Here is a 23,860-nt window from a genome sequence, read left to right as displayed (position 1 = left end):
TCTTATTTTTTATCAAAGAGGCTTCAGGCGATAATAAGCCACATTTAAGGGTAAAACCCAGCAAAACGTTAATTAGAGTATAAGGAAGTTTTTATATTTTGCATTTTTCGCCGGACTGGCTCCAATGGTTGTTTTTTTGGATTTCTTTTTTTTTTGTTTAATTTTGCGAACCATGAGCACGACTGTCAAAGAAATTGTCTTCCGCTCGCTCCTGGCACACAGGAACGAAAACAAAGGTCCTGGAGTAGCTTCCTTGCTGTGCGTTTAGTTGTTCGACCACCCAGCTCCAGCCAGTCAACCAAACCAGCCTGCAGTGGTGTCTCTTACTCTTTATTCGTTTGAAATAATAAAAAGTCATTTTTCTACAATTAAAACATTTTTTCATTCAACCTTAAAAAATTTTATATATTTTTCGTTTAGTTCTCTTTTTTTATTTAACTAGCGCGCTTGTAAGTATTTATGTGTTTTCTTCTCTTTTTTTTGAAAGTGATATTGTAGAAGAAATATTTATTTTAGCCCTTAATTAAATTCTTCAGAAAATAATGTTTTTTTTTCAAGGAAAATAAAAGAAAAACATAGTTTTCAATTCATTTTATTTTTTTGTATTTGTAAACTTACAACTAAATATTCAAAAAAGTGTACATACTTGACAAAAAATTAGAGACGATTTTATTCAACGGGAAAAGTTTTATGTATTGAATTCATTGAAAAACAATATTTTCTAGTTCCAAATGTATTTTTCAGCTAAATTCATATGTTTATATTTATATAAATGGTTTGGTGTTAAACAAGCATGCCCTTTGAGTGCTTTGCTGATTGCGTTGTTCATTAACGATATTGGCAAATATCTTCCTGGTGGGATTTGGGTTGCTGACACTACAATCAATGTTTTACTCTATGCAGGTGATCTAGTGATCCTTTCAGAGTCACCAGAAAATTTGCAGCTTATGATGAATCGGTTGTCATTATACTGCAACACATGGGGACTTGCAATAAATATTGAAAAATCAAAAATCAAGGTACAATTGTAAAGATCTTCTCACAGTTTGGTTAGAGAAGGTTGGTTCTTTAATGGCCATCGTCTTGAAATCACTAAAGATTACAATTATTTGGGCTTGAAATTGAACAAAACGATGGATTTCAAAAATCATCTCATTGAAAAGGCGAAGTCTTCCCAAAGCTTGCTGAATATGACAGAATATATTTTCTGTCAGCTAAATACAAATATTTGAAAGTGTTTTTAAAACATCTCTTTGTTACGCTGCATAAGTTTGGGGAACAGATGTATTTGATGCAATAAGAAAGCTCCCAAGAAATTTCATAAAAAAAATGTTGTAATCTGCCAAATGGAACACCTAACTACGCCATTTATTTAGATACGGGGATTGCAAAACTGTTTTCCAACAACCATAAGATGCAGGCCAACTACATCTATAAAGTTGCTTCACATTGGGATACTCGTTTGACAAAGAAAGTGCTCCTTTATGAAATTCGGAATAAGGACTGGTGGGTTGCAAAATGGCAAACTATTTTCGATAGCTGTGGAGAAGTTATCCAATTTGATTTGAATAACTTGGCTCAACTAAAGGAGCAGCTTTACAAGAAAATTCAAAAACATGAACACTTTGTTCGAAAAAATTAGTAGCAGAGGCTGAGCAATCTGAGAGCAGAATAATTTACTCACAACTAATTCATAACCTTTTAGGCAATAATTATTTTGAAAACTCATTCAGCTATAAAGAAATATAGTTAATATTCAAACCTAGATGTGAGCTCTTAACCTTAAATGGCAGTCCATACAACGGAAATTTCCAGCAATTCTGTACTCTATGCAACATGAAAGCAAAAAAAGACTGCTTCCATTTTATAAGCTTTTGCCCAGTGTTAAGACACCAAAGACTAAGATTTTTCCAGAAAAACAGTTTTACAATGCAAGAAACAATAGAATTATTAAATGGTGTAAATTGGAAATTATTGTACTCTTTTTTAAATTCAATTTACAAGTACAGAAATCTTTTAACGACCGAAGTTATTTAAATCAATTCATTTAAATTTTAACATATAAACTAAAATCGCTTTATATACTTTGCCAACTTAGTTGACGGCAATGCCAAAGTTATGTTTATTCAAACTGTATTAAAATATTTATAAATAAATTAATTATTTACTTAAATGGTTTGACTATGAATGCTACAAAGCCCTTAAAAAATCGTTTGCATTTCATCAAAATCATTGATCAAATGATCTTCAACTAAGAACCCGAAGGACTTCTGGAAAGAAATTAACGTAACCAACTATTAAATAGGTGTGGATATTTCTACTGAAACCTTTGCTACTCACTTAAAGCTTCTTCTTTTCAATTGTTCTAGACTATTGAATCCTCCTAAAAATTACAAAGGAATGACATTCCTGAATGAACGATCGATCACATTTCTAAACTATCATCTATAGTCAAAGTTTCAAGCACGTAACAAAAAGGTCTTCCCTTTTTTCGTTGACTTCAAGGCTACTTTTGACCTTATCAATAGGAATGCCAAAGTATATAAGCTGACACAAATAGGTATATCTACAAAGTTCCTAAAAGAAATTGAAGAGATGTACGGTACGAAAGCTTCTGTTCGGGATGGAGTGAGCTTTTCAAAATGGTTAAGCACCAGTACAGGAGTCAAACAAGGATGCCCACTAAGCTCACTTTTGTTTTCGTTATTTATAAATGATATTGCTGATGAACTTAATGAGGAAGTAGGAATTGCTAGCTGCACCGTAAATGTGTTATTATACGCCGATAACCTCAATATACCTTCGACCTTTCTTTGAATATACTTGGTTATGCCATTTATTTAGAAACGGGACTTCCAAAACTTCTGAAAAGCACCTTGAAGTCTAAAGCAACCATCATAGCACAAGACTTTTGAAAAAAAACTTTTTTATGAGTTGAAAAACAAAGACTGGTGGTTTGCAAAATGGCAATCTATTAGTAATGATTGTGCAGTCAGATTGAATGATGATTTCAACAATGTAAACCATGTGAAAGAACAAATGTACAGCATCATAAAAAATGAGCACTTAATGAGGCATTTACTGATATAAGAAGGTCAAGATTCATTCAGTTGAATAATCTACAGCCAGCTCAACCATAATATTGGTTCTTGAAATTATTTTAAAGCAACATTTGAAGTTCTCAACATAAATGGAAGTCCTTATAATGGTAGTTTTGATTAAATTTTTACGTTATTTTTAAAATCAAAGAAAAAGTGTCTACACTTCATTGGTATTTACCAATATTCAAAACTCAAAGACGCTACTTTTTCGGGAAAATACTCTTACCTTTCCAGAGACTATGAACATCCTTTATACTTAACGGGCATAGTTGTAAAACATTAAGCACATTTTGGAAAGATATTTCAAAATCCTTTCTTAATTTTTATTAAAAAACTGTCAACTAATTTTTTGTCAAAATCTTACTAAATGTTAAAGACAATATTTCTCATAATATAAAAATAGTTTTAAGCTACTATCTCAAAGTTTTGAAAAGATTTTTAAGTCGAAATCAATTTTTACCATTTTTTGTTAATTCTTTTGTAGGTTTTTTAATTTTTTATAAGAAAACTGTCAACTTGATTTTTCTCAAAATATTACTAAATGTTAAAAACAATATTTTTTGAAAAATAAAATAAGTTTAAAGCCAAAGTCTCAAATTTTTGAAAAGTTATTTGAGTCGAAAATCAATTTTTACTAGATTTTATAAATTTTTTGTTTTAAGTTATTATTGTTTGTAAAAAAACTGTCAATTCGTTTTTACACAAAATTTTACCAGATGTTGAAAACGTTGCGCAAAATTTTTTTGGACACAAAATAATTTTTTATTCGTAAAATTTTCGAGTTCACTTGTTTGGTATGACGTCACAATATATAATATAAAATTTAATTCAAGTCTCTAGCGGTATTGGTTCGTTAGATACACATTTAGGGTTAACCAAAATTTTCAACTTTTTTTAAAGCCATATCGTCAAAAAAAAACCACCCACGCAATTTTCTTGAGAGCCCTTTCTGCATCTTTGCACATCTGTTATCTGTTTAACGAAATCGATATCTCTGGACGACGAAAAAAACAGAAACAGACATCTTTCTAAAAATCTTTGATTTCGAATCTAGGGGCCTTGAAACGTCGAGAAATGTCAACATTTTCAAATCGGACCCATTACAATAACTTCCTCGGAAAGTGAAAAACATTCTTATTTTCTTTTAAACTTGCTATCATGCAAGGGGTCTTGGGTTCAATCCCTGCATGTGATACCTTAATTTAAAAAAAAAATTCGCGGCTACTGCCTCTTGCGAGGAATTGACGAATCTTCCAGGAGTAATTCTTGTCATGAAAAGGTGCTTTCAGCCGTTCAGATTCGGCATAAAATTGTAGGTCCCTTCCATTCCTGACAACAGTACTCGCACACAGAAATGGTTGAGAGTTGTAAGTCACAAGGCCTTGGTTCACAACGGACTGTTGCGCCCACCCATTTGATTTTGACTTATATATATTTACTTTTGCATTCATAATTATATTTATATTTATATTTTTATTTATATTTATATTTATATTTATATCTATATTTATATTTATATTTATATTTATATTTATATTTATATTTATATTTATATTTATATTTATATTTATATTTATATTTATATTTATATTTATATTTATATTTATATTTATATTTATATTTATATTTATATTTATATTTATATTTATATTTATATTTATATTTTTATTTATGTTGATTAATTTATAACAAAAAAAAAAAACAATTATTAAAAAATTTCATTGCATTATTCCAAAACTTTAACGAAATGTTATTGATTTATAAATTTAAATAACTACAAAGTCAATATTCTTTCTTGTTGCCAAGCTATTCAAAAAATAAGATTTTAAAATCATTAAAAATTACAAAAATCTTTTTTCTAACTTCATAACATACTAAACCGGCCTTAGCCTTTATTGCAATTAACTTTTACCTCTGATTTTAAGGTGTTTTCGTCCTTAAAACAAAAGATACAAAGTCTTAAAATCAAAAATAAGAGAAAAGAAAAAATTTAGAAAACACGTGTCGTCAAAAATAATCCAAATCCGTTTGACTTGGGTCAAGGTTTCTTAAAGTCAATTTTTCAACACGTGATACTCAAAAGAATACCTTATCTTGATAAATTTGACCTTTCTATTTATTTTACCCAAAATACCGCATCCAGTCATTGGGGTTCAAATGAAAAGGTCTCTAAGTCTCAGTTATTTATCTCAACAAGTCGAATATAACTGTGCTTTGATTAGGCAGGTATCAACACAACAAACAAACAAAAAAAAAACAAAGAAAGAATACGAAAGAACCTTCGTAAGAAGAAAAAATCCAATTTAAACGAAACCACTTGATCCGCATACATCCATAATTTGAATTGATCGAAACAAGGGTATAAATTCAGCCTAAACATTCCTTTTTCTGTCGGAAAATTACCAATAAAGCTATCAGTGGAAGTAGAACAACACGAATAAACACACGATATATGATGGCAACAATAAAACTATAATGAAAACATCCCTTTTTTTTATTTCGTTGATTCCTCTTAACAATTTTCAAAACCACCACCACTACCCGTTTTGAGCGAGCAGGAGTACAAGGACGAGCTTTATGGGAAGCTCAAGCAATATGAGCATCTCCACCATGGAGCACATCCCAATTTGCAATTCAAATACTCACATGTCCCTTATTCCCATTCCCATTTTAGTCCTTGGGCCAATACAAATGAACGGTCAGGCATTTGATTTGCTTTTCCACTTCCCCTTGCCCTTCCCCTTCACTTGTACCTTTAGTCGTCTTGCAATGTTTGTTCATTGGTTTGTTGAGGGTTTTGACCTATTCGATAAAAAGAAAACTGCCCCCTCTCCGCCTTACCATATACGATTCCATTAGTTTGAGAGGAAACTTAGAGGAAGAGAAGAATAAATCCAACCATGAGGCAGAGAAGACTGAAGAGGAATCGGTACAGAATACAGAATAAGGAATACCTCGAGCTGGAGATTTTTACGGGTTCCATTCGCTTGAAAGAAATTTCAACATTTGGTATTCGATTACTAGTCAAGAGATCTGTATCCTGCGGTGGACTTGCCCCAAATCTCCAACAAATGTAATTAGGACCACACATGTGGTAACCGCATACATAAGCTTAGGTAAACCTATTCGACTCGCTCGTCTCAAATGCGAATTTGCCTTTGGAATTTACCTAACCGAAGCGTGAACTAATGTGCATGAGGAGCATTAGAATATAAGAGGCAGAAGATTTACCAGAGATGCCCGGCCCGACCCGTCACCACCAGCAGCGTCAGCGTCACCATCATCGTCCTAGTCGTCCTTGCTATCAATATGTATATTATGAGCTATGCATTCAAGCCAAGGACCGTATAGGTACCTACTCTCACTCTGTGATATCAATGAGCTCACATCGTCGTCGTCTTCGTCATAGTCATCGTCAGAAACAGAATCCAGCATCTAGAAATACACACCATAATAGGTATCTTTTTTGCTTGCCTGGAAATTTTAGCACCCTCAGGAAGTCGCACACAATCGTTCGCACCCTGTTCACCTAAGGCGTTTCTTGCTTGCATGCACGCCTTCAGATTGAAATGCACGTCTCTGTCTTCTCATGAGCGATGGAGTATATCGCACGGGTGGATGGATGAGTGAATGGTGGCACTATGTGCTGGTGCTGGTGTTGATGCTGTACCTACTATAATATGTTGTGCGGTAGGGAAGACAAAATATATTTCAAAGGACCGAATTTGGCCACCAGCATTATTCAAATAAAAACAGTAAAGGTTTTTTTTATTTCTTCTTCTTTTTGTGTGGTAAACTCCTTCGGGAATGAACAAAAGTGGAAGCCTTTGCCCTAGAAGGCGAGATGCAAGCATCATAGTTCCCAACGCAGACACTTCATAAAGATGAGAAAAAAAATTAACCTCCTTTCCAGATCCGACCAAGGAGTACCATCCATAAGATACCAAAAGAAAGGAACAAAGCAGGTCTAGGGTGACCATCTCATCTTAAATTTGATATCATACATCGGATTTAGTTTTCGAAAACGAATTTTGCTTTTTTTTGTTACTGTTAGATCTGTAGAGTTTCTATAAACTAACTTGTTTTTAATTTTCCTTACAGAAAAGGCTCATCAAATTGGTCTGTTTTCTTGGCATGGTCAACCTTAAATTAAGAGTTTTTGAACACATGCTGTGTTTAGGATCGACTGTTGTTGTTCGGGGTTGCATTGACCTTTAATTGGGTTTATTATAGATACTAACGTACTTTATTTTGCTTAAAAGTCCTTGGGAAATGATCAATTTGTCTCAAAAAGAACTGGAAATCCTACTTCTTATAACAGCTCTTTTAGAAATTACATGAAAATTTTAAAACAATTTATGATAATTTACGATGTAAAGAGGAACGGATAATTTAATAAATGCTTCCTTTTTCCTCTTCTTCTTCCTCTTTTTCCTTAAATTATGTATGAACTCAAAACCCTGCGTTACAAACTGCATACATATTTATGTATTTTTAAGTTAATTAACTCACAAGAAGTATGTATTTAAAAAAAAAGGATTCTCGTCAATTCGTATAAACTTTTACTCTCTAGAAAATTAAGGGGTTTCTACCTGCGGCCATACTATCGAAGTTTAATTCTTCATCTGTTAAATTGGATGTCATTCATTTAGATAGCTTTTGATTTCATATGTAAATGATACAAAATCCAATGGTGTGATAGATTTTATTTTAATCGTTATTTTCCAAAATTCTAAACATTATAAGATAAATAGGGTTAAGTGAATTTTCGTTGGAGAAATAGAATTTTTTGACAGTTTCACCATTTAGAACTTTTCAAAAGTGAGCCGACATTAAATAATGTTGGTCACAAATACTGCAATAAGGTTTTATGGATAAATTGAAGTCTTGATTCATTAAAAGCTGTAATTAAGCTTAATAACGCTACCGGCTTATATTTATGGTCCAAAACGTGTCACAATTTGAGTAAATGTTAAAGGCCAGTTCCGTTTAAAAAAAAATTAAGCAGAAAGTTCTGTAAAGCATAAATATGGATAGGAAAAATCGATTTACGAGTATCCAAAGTTTGACACTTGAAATCAACCGTTTATTCCCGAATTTTTAACCAAAAATTAAGTCGTTTTTATTTTTAAAAATCTTGATCCCTTAAAAGGTTATGGCCTTGAAAAACTTTCTAGAATTCGTTTTTGAATTACAACATTAGGTAGTAAACAAAATTCTTCATGATTTTTTTCCTATTCACAACTTTGAACGCGGATGTCTCAATAACGTATTTTTTTAAGTTGGCTGAATTCATAACTCAAACAGTTTTTATCTGATCAGCTCGAAATTTTGAATGTTCATACTTTGGAAAATTACTTGTTTTAGACAAGTTTTTCACTTTAAACTTTAGAAGTGCGCAATTTTAATAAAAATCGATAACTCGCGAAAAATGGATTTTGAAAAAAAGGACTTAACTGTAAAATCCTGCACATAAATAATTATTGCGATCATTTATGACCAAATATTACAAAATAGTTATTTTTTATCGCATTTATTATTCTCAAACATACAATTTAATCCGCCTCTGTACTCGCCTAAAGCCTTAAAGTTCCGTTCTTAAAAACTTTTTTAATTTTAATTTATTAAAATTTTGCATGAGTCGTATTAAGAACAATGAACTTCGGTTATGCACGTCAAATGTTAGGTCCCTTTACAGACCACGTGCAGCCGAAGAATTAGCGGATGCCCTAGACTGATAAGGAGGAGAAATTTTTTTTGAAATTATCGGGAAAAACAGCCCGAAAGACAACACTTCCAACAACGGATTAAGGCTCATCGATTTTTGTGCTAGCCGAAACATCATGTTATACAGTTTGCGTTTTCCACACCTAAACATTCACAAAGCAACTTGGAATTCTCCAGATCAATTTACCGTCAACCAGATTGACCATATTGTGATCGAATTTTCGAACTTTTAAAGGAGCTAACATTAGCCGCGTTTTATTATCACCATGATCTGATCCGGATCTTGGATTTACATGCATTACAACAACAACACAAGATCCTGCTTTGTGTTTGGATCTCAATTTAAGATCCAAAATTTAATTCTTTTTTTCACAACAAGGAGCGCTCTATCATTGTGATTTCACATGTAAATGTTGGTATCATTGCAAACAAATAAAATAAAATCTGTATTGCCATATAAACATTTTAATTTGACTGAAATAAAATACGTTTTTTAAATAAAAAGCGAGAAGCTTTATATTTATTTATTTGGTAAATAATCCATTAAATAATTAGATATTTTAACAAATCTAATTAATTGGTGAAATTCAAATAATTAAGTCCAAAAAAATGTATATTTGACATAATTTATGGGCAATATTTTGCCCAAAAAAAGGAACAAAAAAAAATCATTGAGCAAAATGTTCTATGGGCAACCCTGCTTTAAATGTCAAAAAACATAAATAAAATCGAGAAAGCTGCAGTAGAAAAAAATGTTGAAAATACTTTTACATGGGAATTTTTTGAAATCATTCTTTTAATTGAAAATGGTTGTAAGATATACTTAGGTGACATAAATTAGAACTCAGAACCGTTTGAACCATCTCAATGAAGAGAGTAGTTTTGAAATGACAGTGGTTTGTATGTAACACTTCCAAGAATTTCGAGAGAAAATCATACAAAATTCTTAAAACTGTTACATACAACCCACCGTCATTTCAAAACTACTCTCTTCTTTGGGATGGTTCAAACGGTTCGGAGTTTTAATTTATGTCTGCTAACTGATTCCGTAAACTCTATTAAATTCAAAAAATTATTTCAAAAAATTTCCATCAAAAAATTGTTGTAACTTTTTTTTGAGAATCAAAAAATGTTGAAAATACTTTTACATGGGAATTTTTTGAAATCATTCTTTAAATTGAAAATGGTTGTAAGAAACACTTAGGTGACATAAATTAGAACTCAGAACCGTCTAAACGATCTCAATAAAGAGAGTAGTTTTGAAATGACGATGGGTTGTATGTAACACTTTTAAGAATTTTGTATGATTTTTTATCGAAATTCTTGGAAGTGTTACATACAAACCACTGTCATTTCAAAACTACTCTCTTTATTGAGATGGTTTAGACGGTTCTGAGTTCTAATTTATATCACCTAAGTGTTTCTTACAACCATTTTTAATTTAAAGACTGATTTCAAAAAAATCCCGTGTAAAAGTATTTTCAACATTTTTTGATTTTTGTGATTTGCACATTTTCAGAAGTTGTGGAGCTACAACTGGAACTTGAATCATCATCGATAAGATTCAATAGGGATAAAATTGAATTGTTTGATTCTTCGCTTTCATCACTTTCAAATAAAAGCTGCAAATTATAAAAGTTTTTAAAAGAGAAAAGAAATTAAAATTAAAATGAATATTTCGATCAACCACAGCAGCTTCCATTTTGGGTATTTGTTTATATTTTTTTTGCTTCGAAATGTCACTTTTGAAAGAACGAATTTGACACTGCTACCAAACTTTAAATAATAAAAAATATGATGATCCAATGCTGTTTTATTATCATGATCTGATCCGGATCAGATCACGGTGATAATAAAACGCGGCTATTGACTCGGAGAACAACCTCGTTGTAGCCAAGGGAGATGCTGGGAAAAGATACAAAATCGAACGGCTTTAATCGCAAGAAATCGCCAAATCCATCTCAGACAGAGCTAAAAGTAACCTCTTTCGAAATTCTCAGTGGCAGCATTGCCAAGATGCAATTAGAGAAGCCGACTCTGACGTGCTGGGTTTCAAGTAGCCACCAACAAGGAACCCCTGGTTTGATGAGGAATGTTGGCAGGCAAATGCAGCCAAACAAGATTCACGGAAAGCGGCGCTCCATACAAAGACGAGAGCTGTTCATGAATTCTATGAGCAGAAGAGGTGAGAGGAACATTGGCTGCGAGAGGAGCGAGCGATCGAAAATAAATGTTGAAAGGTTCCAAAGCACAAATGAAGTTAGAAAGTTTTATGAGCAGGTAAAAGGAAATTCCCAAGTATATGCACGTAAACTTCATCATAGTGGAATCGCAGTCAATGCTCAGGATATGGAAGTACTATTTCTGCAGACTGTATAACGGCGACGACGAACCAAATTCCGCTGTCAGGCAGGAAGATCCATTCAACATAGACGACGAAAGCAAACAATCCCGTCCTCCCGACATAGACGAAGTAAAGATAAAGATATTTAGATATCTAAGCTGAAGTCTAATAAAGCCGCTGGAGCGGATGGCTTGAATGCCGAGCTCTTTAAAGCAGCTGGAGATCATTTGGTTAGGAGCATGCACCAATTTATCTGTAAGATATGGTCGAAGGAAAGCATGCCCGATGAATGGAACCTGAGTATTGTTTTTCCGATCCTGAAAAAAGGAGACCCTCTAAACTGCACCAACTATAGAGGAATCAGTCTACTTAACATCGCCTACAAAATCTTCTCTGCTGTAATATGTGTACGTCTTAAGCTCATCGTCAACAAACCTGATAAGTCCTTATCAGTGTGGTTTTAGACCAGGAAAGTCCACTGTTGATCAAATATTCACAAAACGGCAGATCCTGCAAAAAAACCCAAGAACACCAAATCGACACCCACCATCTTTTCATCGATTTCAAAGCCACATGACATCATCTACAGGGACGAGTTGTTTAGACCCATGTCTAGTTTTAGCATCTATGCCAAACTCGTCCTTTTGTGGAGGATGACCATGGAGAATTCACGTTGCACTATAAAAGTTGGAAACAGCTTCACAGAACCTTTCCATGTCAAAAAAGTTTTTAGACAATGTGATGCGCTGTCATGCAATTTTTTTAGCATCGTGCTTGAAAGAATAGTGCAGAGCTCACACGTCAACACTAGAGGCACTATCTTTCAAAAGTCTGTCTAATTACTGGCATATGCTGATGACATTGACATAATCGGAAGAACTCAGCGTGATGTCAATGGGGCTTTTGTCAGTACTGAAGCAGAGGCGGCAAAAATGGGTTTAAAGGTTAATGAGGGCAAAACAAAGTACATGCTATTGTCAAGGAAGGACTTACAACACCGACGTCTCAGTCAAAACGTCATAATCGACAGACGTAACTTTGAGATAGTTACCAACTTATTCTAACTAGGCTCCGCTATAAACACAGAAAACAAAACCAGGGCTGAGATCAAACAAAAAATAACTCTTGCTAACCGCTGTTTCTGTAAGCTAAGAAACCAAGCCCTCTCTAGAGCGAGCAAAGTGTAGCTATATAAGACACTATATATAGCGATACAGAAACATGGACTATGACAGCTAGGGACTTAGCTAGATGGAGAAGTTTGTTGGGTGAGGCCCTAGTTCACAAAAGACTTTAGTGCCAACTTAAGTAAGTAAGTATGAATTGTTTTTTGGATTTTTGGTTATAAAATAATGTTTGTGATGTGGAATTTTGGAAAAGGGTAATGATCCGAATTTTAAGTCTGATCGGGTCATTTTTATTTTTCTATGAGGTGACTCCATAAAGGAAAAATATTGATATATTTTTAAAAATCCAAGAAATCAATGAATATCACAAAAGTAAATATCCAGAATTCGACAAGACGTCGTCGTTCTGTTAAAACTCCCTAAGTCAATTTTTTGTGTTTTGAGATATTTGCATTAAAATTTTGAAATCAACATGAAATTTAATAGATTTTGGGAGTTTTAATTCTTATAATTTAAAAATGGTACATCGTTAAGCTTAGGGAGTTTTGTAAAAATATAAATTTTGTCATTTGCATGAACTTAGCGTATTTGTTTCATTTTTGCGGAAAATGGACTTAGGGAGTTTTCATAGAACGACGACGAAGAATTCTATAATTACTTTAGTCTTTATTGTACAAACTTATCGCTTTAAATCAGGCTATTGGGTGTAAGTCCATGAAAAGACTATAAATAAGTGTAGATTTAATTAAGATATAAGATTAGAGCATTCTAACACATGTTCAGAAGACAGAAGAAAATTTAAAAAAAAAACTTTTTTTTCAACAACAGGAATATAATTAAATATCTTAACACAATATTTTGAAATATTTAAGTATTCGCTATTATTAATAGTTGAAATTCCGGAATAAAAATCAGGTCTTGTCCTTGATTCCACAACATTAAAAGTATGGGAACATTTTAAGAGTCGAATATGCATTTGGTTTCGAGACTTTAGTGAAAGTCTTGGAAGTAACCTTTAAAGTTTTCACTAAAATGACCTTAAAAATTACTTAAGAATCTGTTTTGTGTTCAACTAAAAAACAAATGTGAACATGAGTTAGCTGTATTCAAAAAATAAAAATAAAGAGTTCTATGAAAAAGCATCCAACTTTTTAAGTTTTCCTGGTTTCACCATTTCATTTATAAGTAATCAAAAAATAAAAACTATTCAATACCTTTATGAATATTTTTTTTTCTTATTTAGAAAACTCTTGGTATCTGATTTGATTTTAACAGACTTTTCCTAATTTTACTTTATGTAATCTGTATGTATGAAAAACAGTCGTTCTTGTTGAGTTTATTTTGAGGAAAACCTATTCCAATCCAAACCGAAGCATTGTGGTCTTTTAAATTAAAGCTTTCTTTTATGTTTCTAGTAGTAGCCGAACTATAAACATAATATGTAGGTACCGCCTCTCGTTTACTGATGAGAAAAACTATCTCAAGATTTATCGAAGCATCGTTATTTCTTTATTGCTTTTGTGTATGTATTTATATATGACACAGACGTTTATAGCATAGACTTTATACTTAATACTTTCTGGTTCCCCAAAATAGTTATAGTGAAAATATGTACTTATCAGATCGTATATGTATGTCGGTAGGTTTAAGGATACCTTCATTTTGTACATAAATACTTGTTTGTATGTAGATCCCTACATACCTAAGTATACAGTACACAGTTTGATGACTCAGGATTCTCTACTGATGCTCCTCCTCAACCCTATATAGGAGTTTTATTATGGAACAATGTTTTTGGTCCAATATATCACATTAAGCTATAAATTACTTTTGGTCAAGCACTTTCACCGAGACTAACCTTAAATAAATTTTATTGACTTTTAGATATAGTTTTTTTTTTATTTTCTTAGACGTCGTTGTCCGTCGCTCGCTTGCTCGGTTAGTCGTCCTTATTCTGGTCCTCTCCAAGGAGCAATCTGACATTGAACTATAAATTATGTCGTCTATACGTAACTATAATAATTTTGTGTTTTAGCGTTAAGTGAACTCTTGCTTGCTTTGAGAATTAGATTTTTGATCAGTTGATGTGATTTATTGAGAGAAATAATGTTTTATGATTTATAATAAAACTCTTCTATAAAAAGAGGTTTCTTTGGTAAATTTTTAATAAAATAAAAATGATTCGGTATACTTTGGAAATAGGTCTTATTACAAAAAGGGTCAATGTCTTTTTAGATATATTAATTTAACGTTGAACTCAACTATGATTTAGTAATAAATTAAAGGTCTTAAAAGGAAATGTAGATAAGACTGTGGAATTAAATTTGTTTATTACTTAATGAAATATTGAAATCACGTAGGTGGTGCAGAGCTTCGTGGAATAAGGAACGAATTGTGTTGACTTTTTAGGGGAATCGAATACTAAGAAAACGAGTATATTTTTAAGTGAACTCAATGAATGTTTTATTTTCGTTTGAAAGAAGAATTTATTTTATTAAGACAAATTTCTTCAAATTTTGTATGTCAAATTCAGACATTTCCTAGAAAAAAAGTCTAAAGATGTTGAATCACAAGATATTTGTGACTTATTTTTGATTTTGTCTTTGAATATACTGCACGATCCGGCCATACCAAACACCAGTGGTGAACAAAATTAAGTTTTTTTTCAGAAACACAAATAAAACAATACTTTTCAAAGTAAATGGTGATTTTTTCGCTATTAGCTTTTTGGCAACATTGGTTTAAACAGCTGGCGCAAATTTCGTGTTTTGTATCACTGTCAAAGAACTTTAGTTTGGTCTATAATAATTTAAATATGAATCGTCTTACAAACGAACAACGCTCGCAAATTATTGAACTTATTATTATTTACTATAGAAATGCGTGCTCTGTTAATAAAGTTCATCACGCGCTTCTTCCATTTTATGGTCAGGTTAATCGACCCACTGAAACGGTTGTTCGGGATATAGTGACTAAATTTCGCACCAAATTTACATTGTTGGACATTGAACCAGCAACTCGCTTACGTAGAGTGCTAACTGAAGGAAATATCGCGGCTGTATCGGCCGGTGTTATGATAACTATCAATTATCGATTCGTCGCCGTTCGAAACAATTGGGCCTCGTGGAAAATTTTGCTGAAGGATTTGATGTGATGCCTTTCAAAATACAACTGGTGCAAGAATTGAACAGGTACATAAACCCAGAACCGAAGGCTGCAAAGACGAAAGTGGAAACATCATAGTGGAACCGCATTCAATGCTGAGGATGCGGAAGGACCACTTCTGCAGACTGTATAACGGCGACGACGAACTGAATTCCGCTGTCAGGCAGGATGATCCATTCAACATAGACGACGAAAGCCAACAGTCCCGTCCTCCCGACTTAGACGAAGTAAAGATTGCCATATATTAGCTAATGTCTAACAAAGCCGCTGAAGCGCATGGCTTGAATGCCGAGCTCTTTAAAGCAGTTGTAGATCATTTGGTTAGGAGCATGCACCAAACTTATCTGTAAGATGTAGTCGGAAGAAAACATGCCTGATGAATGGAACCTCAGTATTGTTTGTCTTATCCTGAAAAAAGGAGACCCTATGAACTGTACCAACTATAGAGGAATTAGTCTACTTAACATCGCCTATAAAATCTTCTCTGCCGTAATATGTGAACGCCCAAAGCCCATCGTCAACAACCTGATAGGTCCTTATCAGTGTGGTTTTAGACCAAGAAAGTCCACAGTTGATCAAATATTTACATTACGGCAGATCCTGGAAAAAAACCCAAGAACACCAAATCGACACCCACCACCTTTTCATCGATTTCAAGGCCGCATATAACAGCATCTACAGGGACGAGCTGTATAGAGCCAAGTCTAGTTTTAGCATCTCTGCCAAACTCGTCCGTTTTTGCAGGATGACCATGGACGTCAAAAAAGGTTTTAGACAAGGTGATGCGCTATCATGTGATTTTTTTAACATCGTGCTTGAAAGAATAGTGCAGAGTTCACACGTCAACACTAGAGGCACTATCATTTAAAAGTCTGTCCAATTACTGGCATATGCTGATGACAATGACATAATCGGAAGAACTCAGCGTGATATCAATGTGCCTTTTGTGAGCAATGAAGCAAAGGCGGCAAAAATGGGTTTAACCGTTAATGAGGGCAAAACAAAGTACATGCTGTCTTCAAGAAAGGACATACAACACCGACGTCTTGGTCAAAACGTCACCATGGACAGACGTAACTTTGAGGTAGTCAAGGACTTCGTCTACCTAGGCTAAGCTGTAAACGCAGAAAACAACACCAGCACTGAGATCAAACGCAGAATAACTCATGCTAACCGCTGTTTCTTTGAACTAAGAAAGCAATTGAGTGGTAAAGTCCGCTCTCGAGGGACCAAAAAGGGACGTAAATAAGCAGAATTGTCGATTTTGGAGTGAATATCAGCCAGAAGCAATGCAAGAGCTACTAATGCATCCGGAAAAAGTCACAGTTTGGTGCGGTTTATGAGCTGGTGGTATCAATGGACCGTACTTTTTCAAGTAAGTGAGATGATATCCAGCTTTTGTTTGCCCAAAATGCAAGAGCTTGACTTGCATTAGATGTGGTTTCAACAAGATGGTGTCACAAGCCACACAGCATGCTCAACAATGGACTTATTAAGAGGCGAGTTCAGTGAAAATTTAATTTCACGTTCGGGACCTGTCAATTGGCCGCCTAGATGGTGCGATTTAACGCCTTTAGACTATTTTTTGTGGGGCTTTGTTAAAGCGCACGTCTACACAGATAAGCCCCTTCTGCATTGGAAAACAACATTGAATCATTTATTCGTGAGATACCGGCCAAAATGTTGGAGAGAGTATGCCAAAATTTGACTAGGCCCTGGTTCACAACGGACTGTTTCGCCACCCAATTAAGATGGACCATTTAAGGCGCAGTCAAAGTCAACATTTGCATGAAATAATCTTCAAACATTAAATTATATGGACCGTACTATCGATTCAAATTAAGATTTCATGAAATTTTCTATGGCTTGATATCACATGAGTGCTAAAAACAACAAGATGTTATACATTATTTTGAAGTTGTCTTTTAATTAAAACCATCAAAACTCATTGAAAAAGTGTAATCACTACCAGTAAGAAAACCTTGTCAACGAGTGCAATTAGGAATAGCTCCTTAGTGCATTTTATGCATCATAACAGTTGCAGCAGTCTCAGTTTGGAATAACCAATTAATTACACAATTAGTCCAAAAACCGCACCACTTTCAAACATAGACAGGATTTTCAACAATCATGCTTTGGGAATATTCTTCCTCCGAGGTGAAAAATAGACACCTTACTAAACAATATTTTTCGAAGGAAAATTTGGATCATCTAGAAGCATTTCAAGGACCCAATCACCGAATATAAGACTTTGATGGTGATCAAACGACTTAAAGTTTTTGTATTTTGAATGTTGTTTGTTAAATGTATAATTCTAAAGATCGAGATCGAGAAATCGAGAGCACTGACTTTTTGTGAACACTACGCTTTTACTGTTGTGAATATTCTCAGTTTTTCCCAAGCGACGCACACTGTTTCGACTTTTGTATTAGTACCTTAAATGTGTGCGCCATTTTTACTATATTCCCGGCCTTTAAGGTGCTTCACGACAACCCAAAAGTAATTTAATTTTTCGAGAATTCTCTTATTGCAAAATCCTTTATTAGTATACTTAAAGAAGTTTAAAAATAAAAGGTCTAACATATTGGTAATTGAAAAACACGTAAACTCTGTGACAAGTTATACATTCTCAAGAAGCTCACGTTAAATATTAACTGTTACACAATTCTTTAAAGTCCAAACCTATCGGTTGATATGTTAATCAGTCGGAAATATTTACCTTTGCCTTTCAAAATCTTTTTTTGAGTTGGAAGTTTGCTTTCTTCAACCAAATTCAGTCGGTCCGCCTTCAATTTTCTTGTCATATGAATTTATTTCAAAAATTATTAAACTCATTTTTATTTGTTGAAATTTCTAAAGATAACCCAGTTAAAATCTTCTTTGCTCAATTAAGTTTTCACATCAAATAAAAAAAGAAAACCTCGAGTTCAAAATGTTGTCATAAATTTTCAAGATCAAATAACTCAAGCTCAACACTCTCCAAAGCTGTAAAATTCACAGAAAAAAAACAGAATTTTAAATGTCAAACTGGATAATTTCATGTGTCACATGGGAGTCATCATTTATACAAACAAAAACAATTGTGATGTATCCTTTTAAAAGCAATTTTCAATATAACCTCCTACATGCAGATTTGCTTATATGTTGTATATTGTGTATGTGTAAATGTAGGGTATACATAAACAGAACAAAAAAAAATATTGTCAACGAACGCCTCAATAACGACGACCTTATGCCTGCCACATTATTATCTATTCATCAAAATAAAACATAAAACAAATTCCGCTTGACATGAATGTCTTCTTTTCCTCATAACCATCAACTTTAAGCCCTGAAGCCCTTGTACCTTGTAGGTACCTTCCTACACATACATACATATGTACATCCAAACATGCATAGGTATACCTTTTGGATAAAGTTATGATTTTTTTTCTTGTCCTCGTTGTTTTTGCTGTCGCCGTCGCTTTTCATCAAATCAATTATCTTCAAATATAAATTGACATTTCAGAGCATCCACCAAATACCTTCTTGTGCTTCATTCCTTAAAAATAATAATCTGTTTTTTCTTATACAAAATATATACCTTTGTCGTATTGTTTGGAGGAGGTACCTTAACTCTGCTTATACCTATCCTAAAAAAAAGCGTTGAAATATGAAACATAAAGTTTTCTTCATTTTTTTTTACCTTGAGTGTCCTTTTTCCGACGACTACGTCAACACATACCCAACTTATACCTATAAGACTATGCCTCAAAGTTATTGTTAGTCTTTTCTTACCCCATACCCGGTTTGTTTTTTTCTTGTTTTTGTTTTACAGCTTAATGCGTGATCCAAGAAAAGTCGGATATGTGTTATGAAACTTACATACATCGAAGAAGGATCAAAGGAGCGTATGTTCATCGCATCAGGATATAGTACAGAACTTGGATTTTACATTTTCGTTGTTGGTGAATCCTGTAGCCTCTATCTTCGCTTTGCTACTACTCAAAGTGCTCCCCGAAGACAATAACTCTCGGTGGTAAAGTGTGAGGCACGTGTGCTTATGTGCGCCTCTGTGCAATGCTTCAAGACTCCTGTATATTCCCTATTCCCTTTCTATACATGGTAGGTATAGGTATAAGTATTAGTATGCTCTTTTCACATCTCAACCCAATCTCTATTCCTCCTCCGCCGCCGCCGCCGGCCTCAATTTTTCTCCGTCACTTGTATCTGCTGTTCCCCATCAAACATCACTCGTTATCCCCTAAATCTAGATCCTGTCTATCCTATTCTGAGCGTGGGTTGTGACAGGGCCGCTAGGGGCTTGGGTGGCCATGTCAAGAGTGTCTACGTGACATGGTGACGAAAGAGCCACCGAGACTGACACGAAACTGTATATACATATTTTTCTTCTTTTTTGTTTTTTTGCACTCCTTGTTTTCTGTATTCATCCCACTTTTAAAAATACGATTTCCAGGACACTCGCCCATCGGGAATCATGGCTGGGCTGAGCTGAGCTAAAATGAGCTAAGGCATGGTTTTTGCTTTCGGCCGAAGAGCATTGTGATTGCGAGAAACATTTTTAATGTCGAATGTAGTAGAGATATATGTATAAACGTGTGGACGCGACACACGTCTCCACTTAAACGCCATTTTTCTAGCAATGAACAAGGGTTGTGAGTTGATCTGAGTTGAGTTGAGTTGAGCAACGCGGTGACTGTGTCGACACGATTCAACAATATACCTATAGATATGTGTATGATGCATACATATATAAGGTCCTTTGAGATTTTTATTAAGGAAGCGTACATACAAACAAAATATAGAAAGTATGCTTGATACATATTTCTGACGGGCTCGCGGCGACGAAAGTAAGTCAAAAACTTGAAAACAAACACGAAGAATTCATTTACTTCAGGTGGTTTTCAACATTGAATCAGTGGATCTTTCAAAAGTTAAACATTCCCATAAATCCAACAATGTCACTACCTGTTCTCTTCTTACTTTTATTTAAGTTCAAGAAGTCAATCAAACTGGGAGGAAGAAAGAAATCACGTCAGAATTTCTAAATCGAAAATAAAATCATGGCTTGGGTCGTATGGACGAGCTCTGGTCTTATCAATAATACACAAAAGATGAAAATAAATTTTCTTGCGTAACAAGCTTACCCCTTGTCAGACTTGAAGAGGTCCTTTGAAGAAAAATTAAAATATTGTTTGGATTTCAATTAATTAAGAAATAAGTCTGTGCACGAATTTAATAGCAATTTGAAAGTTTTATGCGCTGATTGATTTTTATAAAATGTACATATACCTTAAACACTTACGTAGAGTATTTTCGAAGACGCCCTAACTTATGGTTATATGAAAGTTCGTTGAGGAACTGGACTTAAGCATGTTTTTATCCTACAAAAAATTCAAATCCTTCAAAAATTTTATAGGATTTAAACAAGGCGATGCAAGGACTTTTTCAACATCGTTTTGGAAAGAATTGTGCAAAACTCAATCGTCAACACTAGAGGCACAATCTTCCAATAACTTGGATACGCAGATGATATTGAAATAATTGGAAGATCGAAGCGTGATGTCAGTGGAGCGTTTTTGAGCATTGCGACAGAATCAAAGAAGATGCGTTTAGTGGTCAATGAGGGCAAGACCAAGTATATGCTGTCATCAAAAAAGAACATTGAACGATGACGTCTTGGACAAAATTTAATTATGGACAGCTATAACTTTGAGGCAGTTGAGGACTTTATCTACCTAGGCACCGCTATAAACTCAGACAACGATACCAGCGCTGAAATCAAACGAATAATAACTCTTGATAATCGCATGCTTCTTTGGACTTAGAAGGCGTTTTAGTTGTAAAGTCCTCTCTCGAGCTCTCATTTATTACGCTGAGGATTGAACCCTGTCAAAGAAAGATGAGAGCGTCTTAGGATTCTTCGAGAGAAAAATTCTTCGGGTGATTTTTGGTTCCGTCTGCAAAGAAGGAGAAAAAATTAAAGTCCAACGACTAAGATGGCTGGGTTATGTAAAGCGAATGAACATCAAGGCTCCAGGCCAGAAGGTCTTCGAATCCAATCCCGAGGGACGGTACAGTAGTGGAAGACTCAGATGGCGCATGCAGGTGTCTGAACACCTCAACAAAACTGTGTGAAACTGGAAACTGGAGAGTTAGTAAGGGCCCGAGCTGGTTGGAGACGAATGTTTGTTGAGGCCCAGGTCCGCCCGGATTGTAGCGCCACCTTAAGTAAGTATAAGTATTTTTGTAGCAAAAAACAGACGGATGGATACAAATCAATACAAAGCAAAAGTTTTGAAACCTGTTTAAATATTACAAATGAGAAGGTCCTGCATTTTAAAAATTGCATTATTTTTTCATGCAAAACGGGATTCAAATAATGTGAGTTTTTTTGATACATGTGGCTTTACAGAAAAAATAAAACGTATGGTATTTAATGCTGTGGTCAACATGAGTGTAATTATAAGGATAATAAATAAATACATTACGTAGCCCAACAGTCATTAAAGATAAAATTAGTGATTTACAATTTTTAACCATTCCTGTGTGCGAGTCATATCGGGGATGAAGGGGACCTACAGTTTCAAGCTGAATCCGAACGGCTAATTTGCGAAAACACTTTTTCATGACAAGAATTACTCTTGGAGAATTTGTCAATTCCTCTCAAGTGGCAGTACTCGAATACCAAGACCTCTGGCATGACAGTCCCACACACTAACCATTATGCCACGGATACTACAAAAGGAATAAGTCTATTCATTATAAAATGACAAATCAAGCTGATCATAAATAAGGTGACATATGTCAAAAAGACCAACTTCAAAAAAAGTATTGCCAGATTGAAAACCACACGCATACAAAATATCCGTTTTAATGAACATGACTGTTTTAGCCAAGTTAAACAAATTTCAGCCAAATTAGCAAAAAAATACTTCTTTAAATAATAACAACCTTTTTAGGGTGAAAAATTATACAAATGGACTGGAAAGTTCTATAATCAGTTAATCAAAAATATTCTATCTACCGAAACTCCATTAGTTTGATCTAGTTGGCGAAGGACTTTTATTTTAAAATGTATTTAAATACAAATTTAAGTTCTTAAAGTATCTCCCTTCCTTTAGTGTATTATGTGTCCTCATTGGAAAATGATTGCGTCAGGCAAAGAAGGAACAAGAAGTTGTTAAGATAATGTGATTTGCAATGTTCCAGCAACAACGGTAAAATCACTTATTCGCTAACAAAAATTTTGCATTCAAAACAAGACAACCGAAGAACAACGAGAACGAAGAATACAACGTCATCGCATCGCCCACACCCAACGACGGACCGTCCCACACAACGCGACAACTCACAAAATGTTGCAAGACACAAGTACCTAGTAGAAATATTCCTTGTGCAGACAAAGTTGTATATATATGTAAGTATGCTGGTAAAGATGCGATGATACAATCAGCATCACGCAAACAATAATAGCGGTATAGCGGTAGCTATAGCGGTCGATAGGTATATTATTTCTATATTTTCATCTCAGGGCCTTGCCCTGCCCTGCTCAACCCTGTACCGCTACCTTATTCTACTTTATTTTGTTAAAAGGAAGATCCTTGGCGCGACTCTTATAGTGATGCTTATGGAGCTTCGGACACGGTTGGAACTTGGAACGTACTTCAATTGAATGATTTATAAGTCGCTGCGGGTTCCTATTGTCTGTGTATATAAGATAATGGTCTGAGGTTGAGGGTTGAGGGTGGAAGGTGGAGGAGTTTTGCGCTAGGTGGAAAACAAAAGAAAATATTCTGCGCTATCTGGTGCAGGAATTCAAAATTTCCTAAGAGAAACTGGCAAAGGGAATAAAAAGGGACAAGGGATTTGGAACTGCTTGCTTGATGCTTGTATTGCAAACGGGAGAGTGCTTTCCATTGTGGTTCAGCAGCACGTTGCGAAGCATCCTTTAAAACAATGTACAGCTTATTACCTGAACAATGTCTCCTTGATCATGTCCGGATGCTGTGAATGTCAAGTGGCACAGAAAAGGCAGCTTATTCCATTGTGGTGTCGGCACTTTTATGGAATATGTCCTCCCCACGTCTCCGTAGTATGTTCGATTACAAACTGAAATGAAAAAGAAAAAAAAACGAACAATAAGAAAAATATAAGGTAATGGATGTCAAAATGTTATTATTATTTTATAATGTATGAATTTATATGTAGATCTACATTTGTATTGGTATGGTTATCACTAACATACTTTTTTATCATAATATTAAATTTTTGAGTTTAGATTTTCCTTTATTTGTTAAAATAAATTGGAGTATTTTTTTTAAACATTTAACAATTCAAATTGGAACATTAGAGTTAATAGTGTTCAAATCAAAGCCGACTGTACTTAAGGAAAG

The 23,860-nt window shown here is 34.2% G+C and overlaps 1 protein-coding gene across 1 annotated transcript in view; it reads right to left on the bottom strand.

Annotated features, from left to right (window-relative positions):
* LOC129947178 (uncharacterized) overlaps positions 1-23,860 on the bottom strand; it is a 337,053-nt gene that overhangs the window by 229,941 nt on the left and 83,252 nt on the right. Inside the window, exon 4 of the mRNA XM_056057626.1 lies at positions 23,440-23,576. Coding sequence (XP_055913601.1) covers positions 23,440-23,576 — 137 coding nt within the window. The remainder of the gene's footprint in view (positions 1-23,439; positions 23,577-23,860) is intronic.

The sequence above is a fragment of the Eupeodes corollae genome, chromosome 2, assembly GCF_945859685.1.
Source record: "Eupeodes corollae chromosome 2, idEupCoro1.1, whole genome shotgun sequence".
Lineage (NCBI taxonomy): Eukaryota > Metazoa > Arthropoda > Insecta > Diptera > Syrphidae > Eupeodes > Eupeodes corollae.
This window is presented reverse-complemented; position numbering and strand designations above follow the sequence as displayed.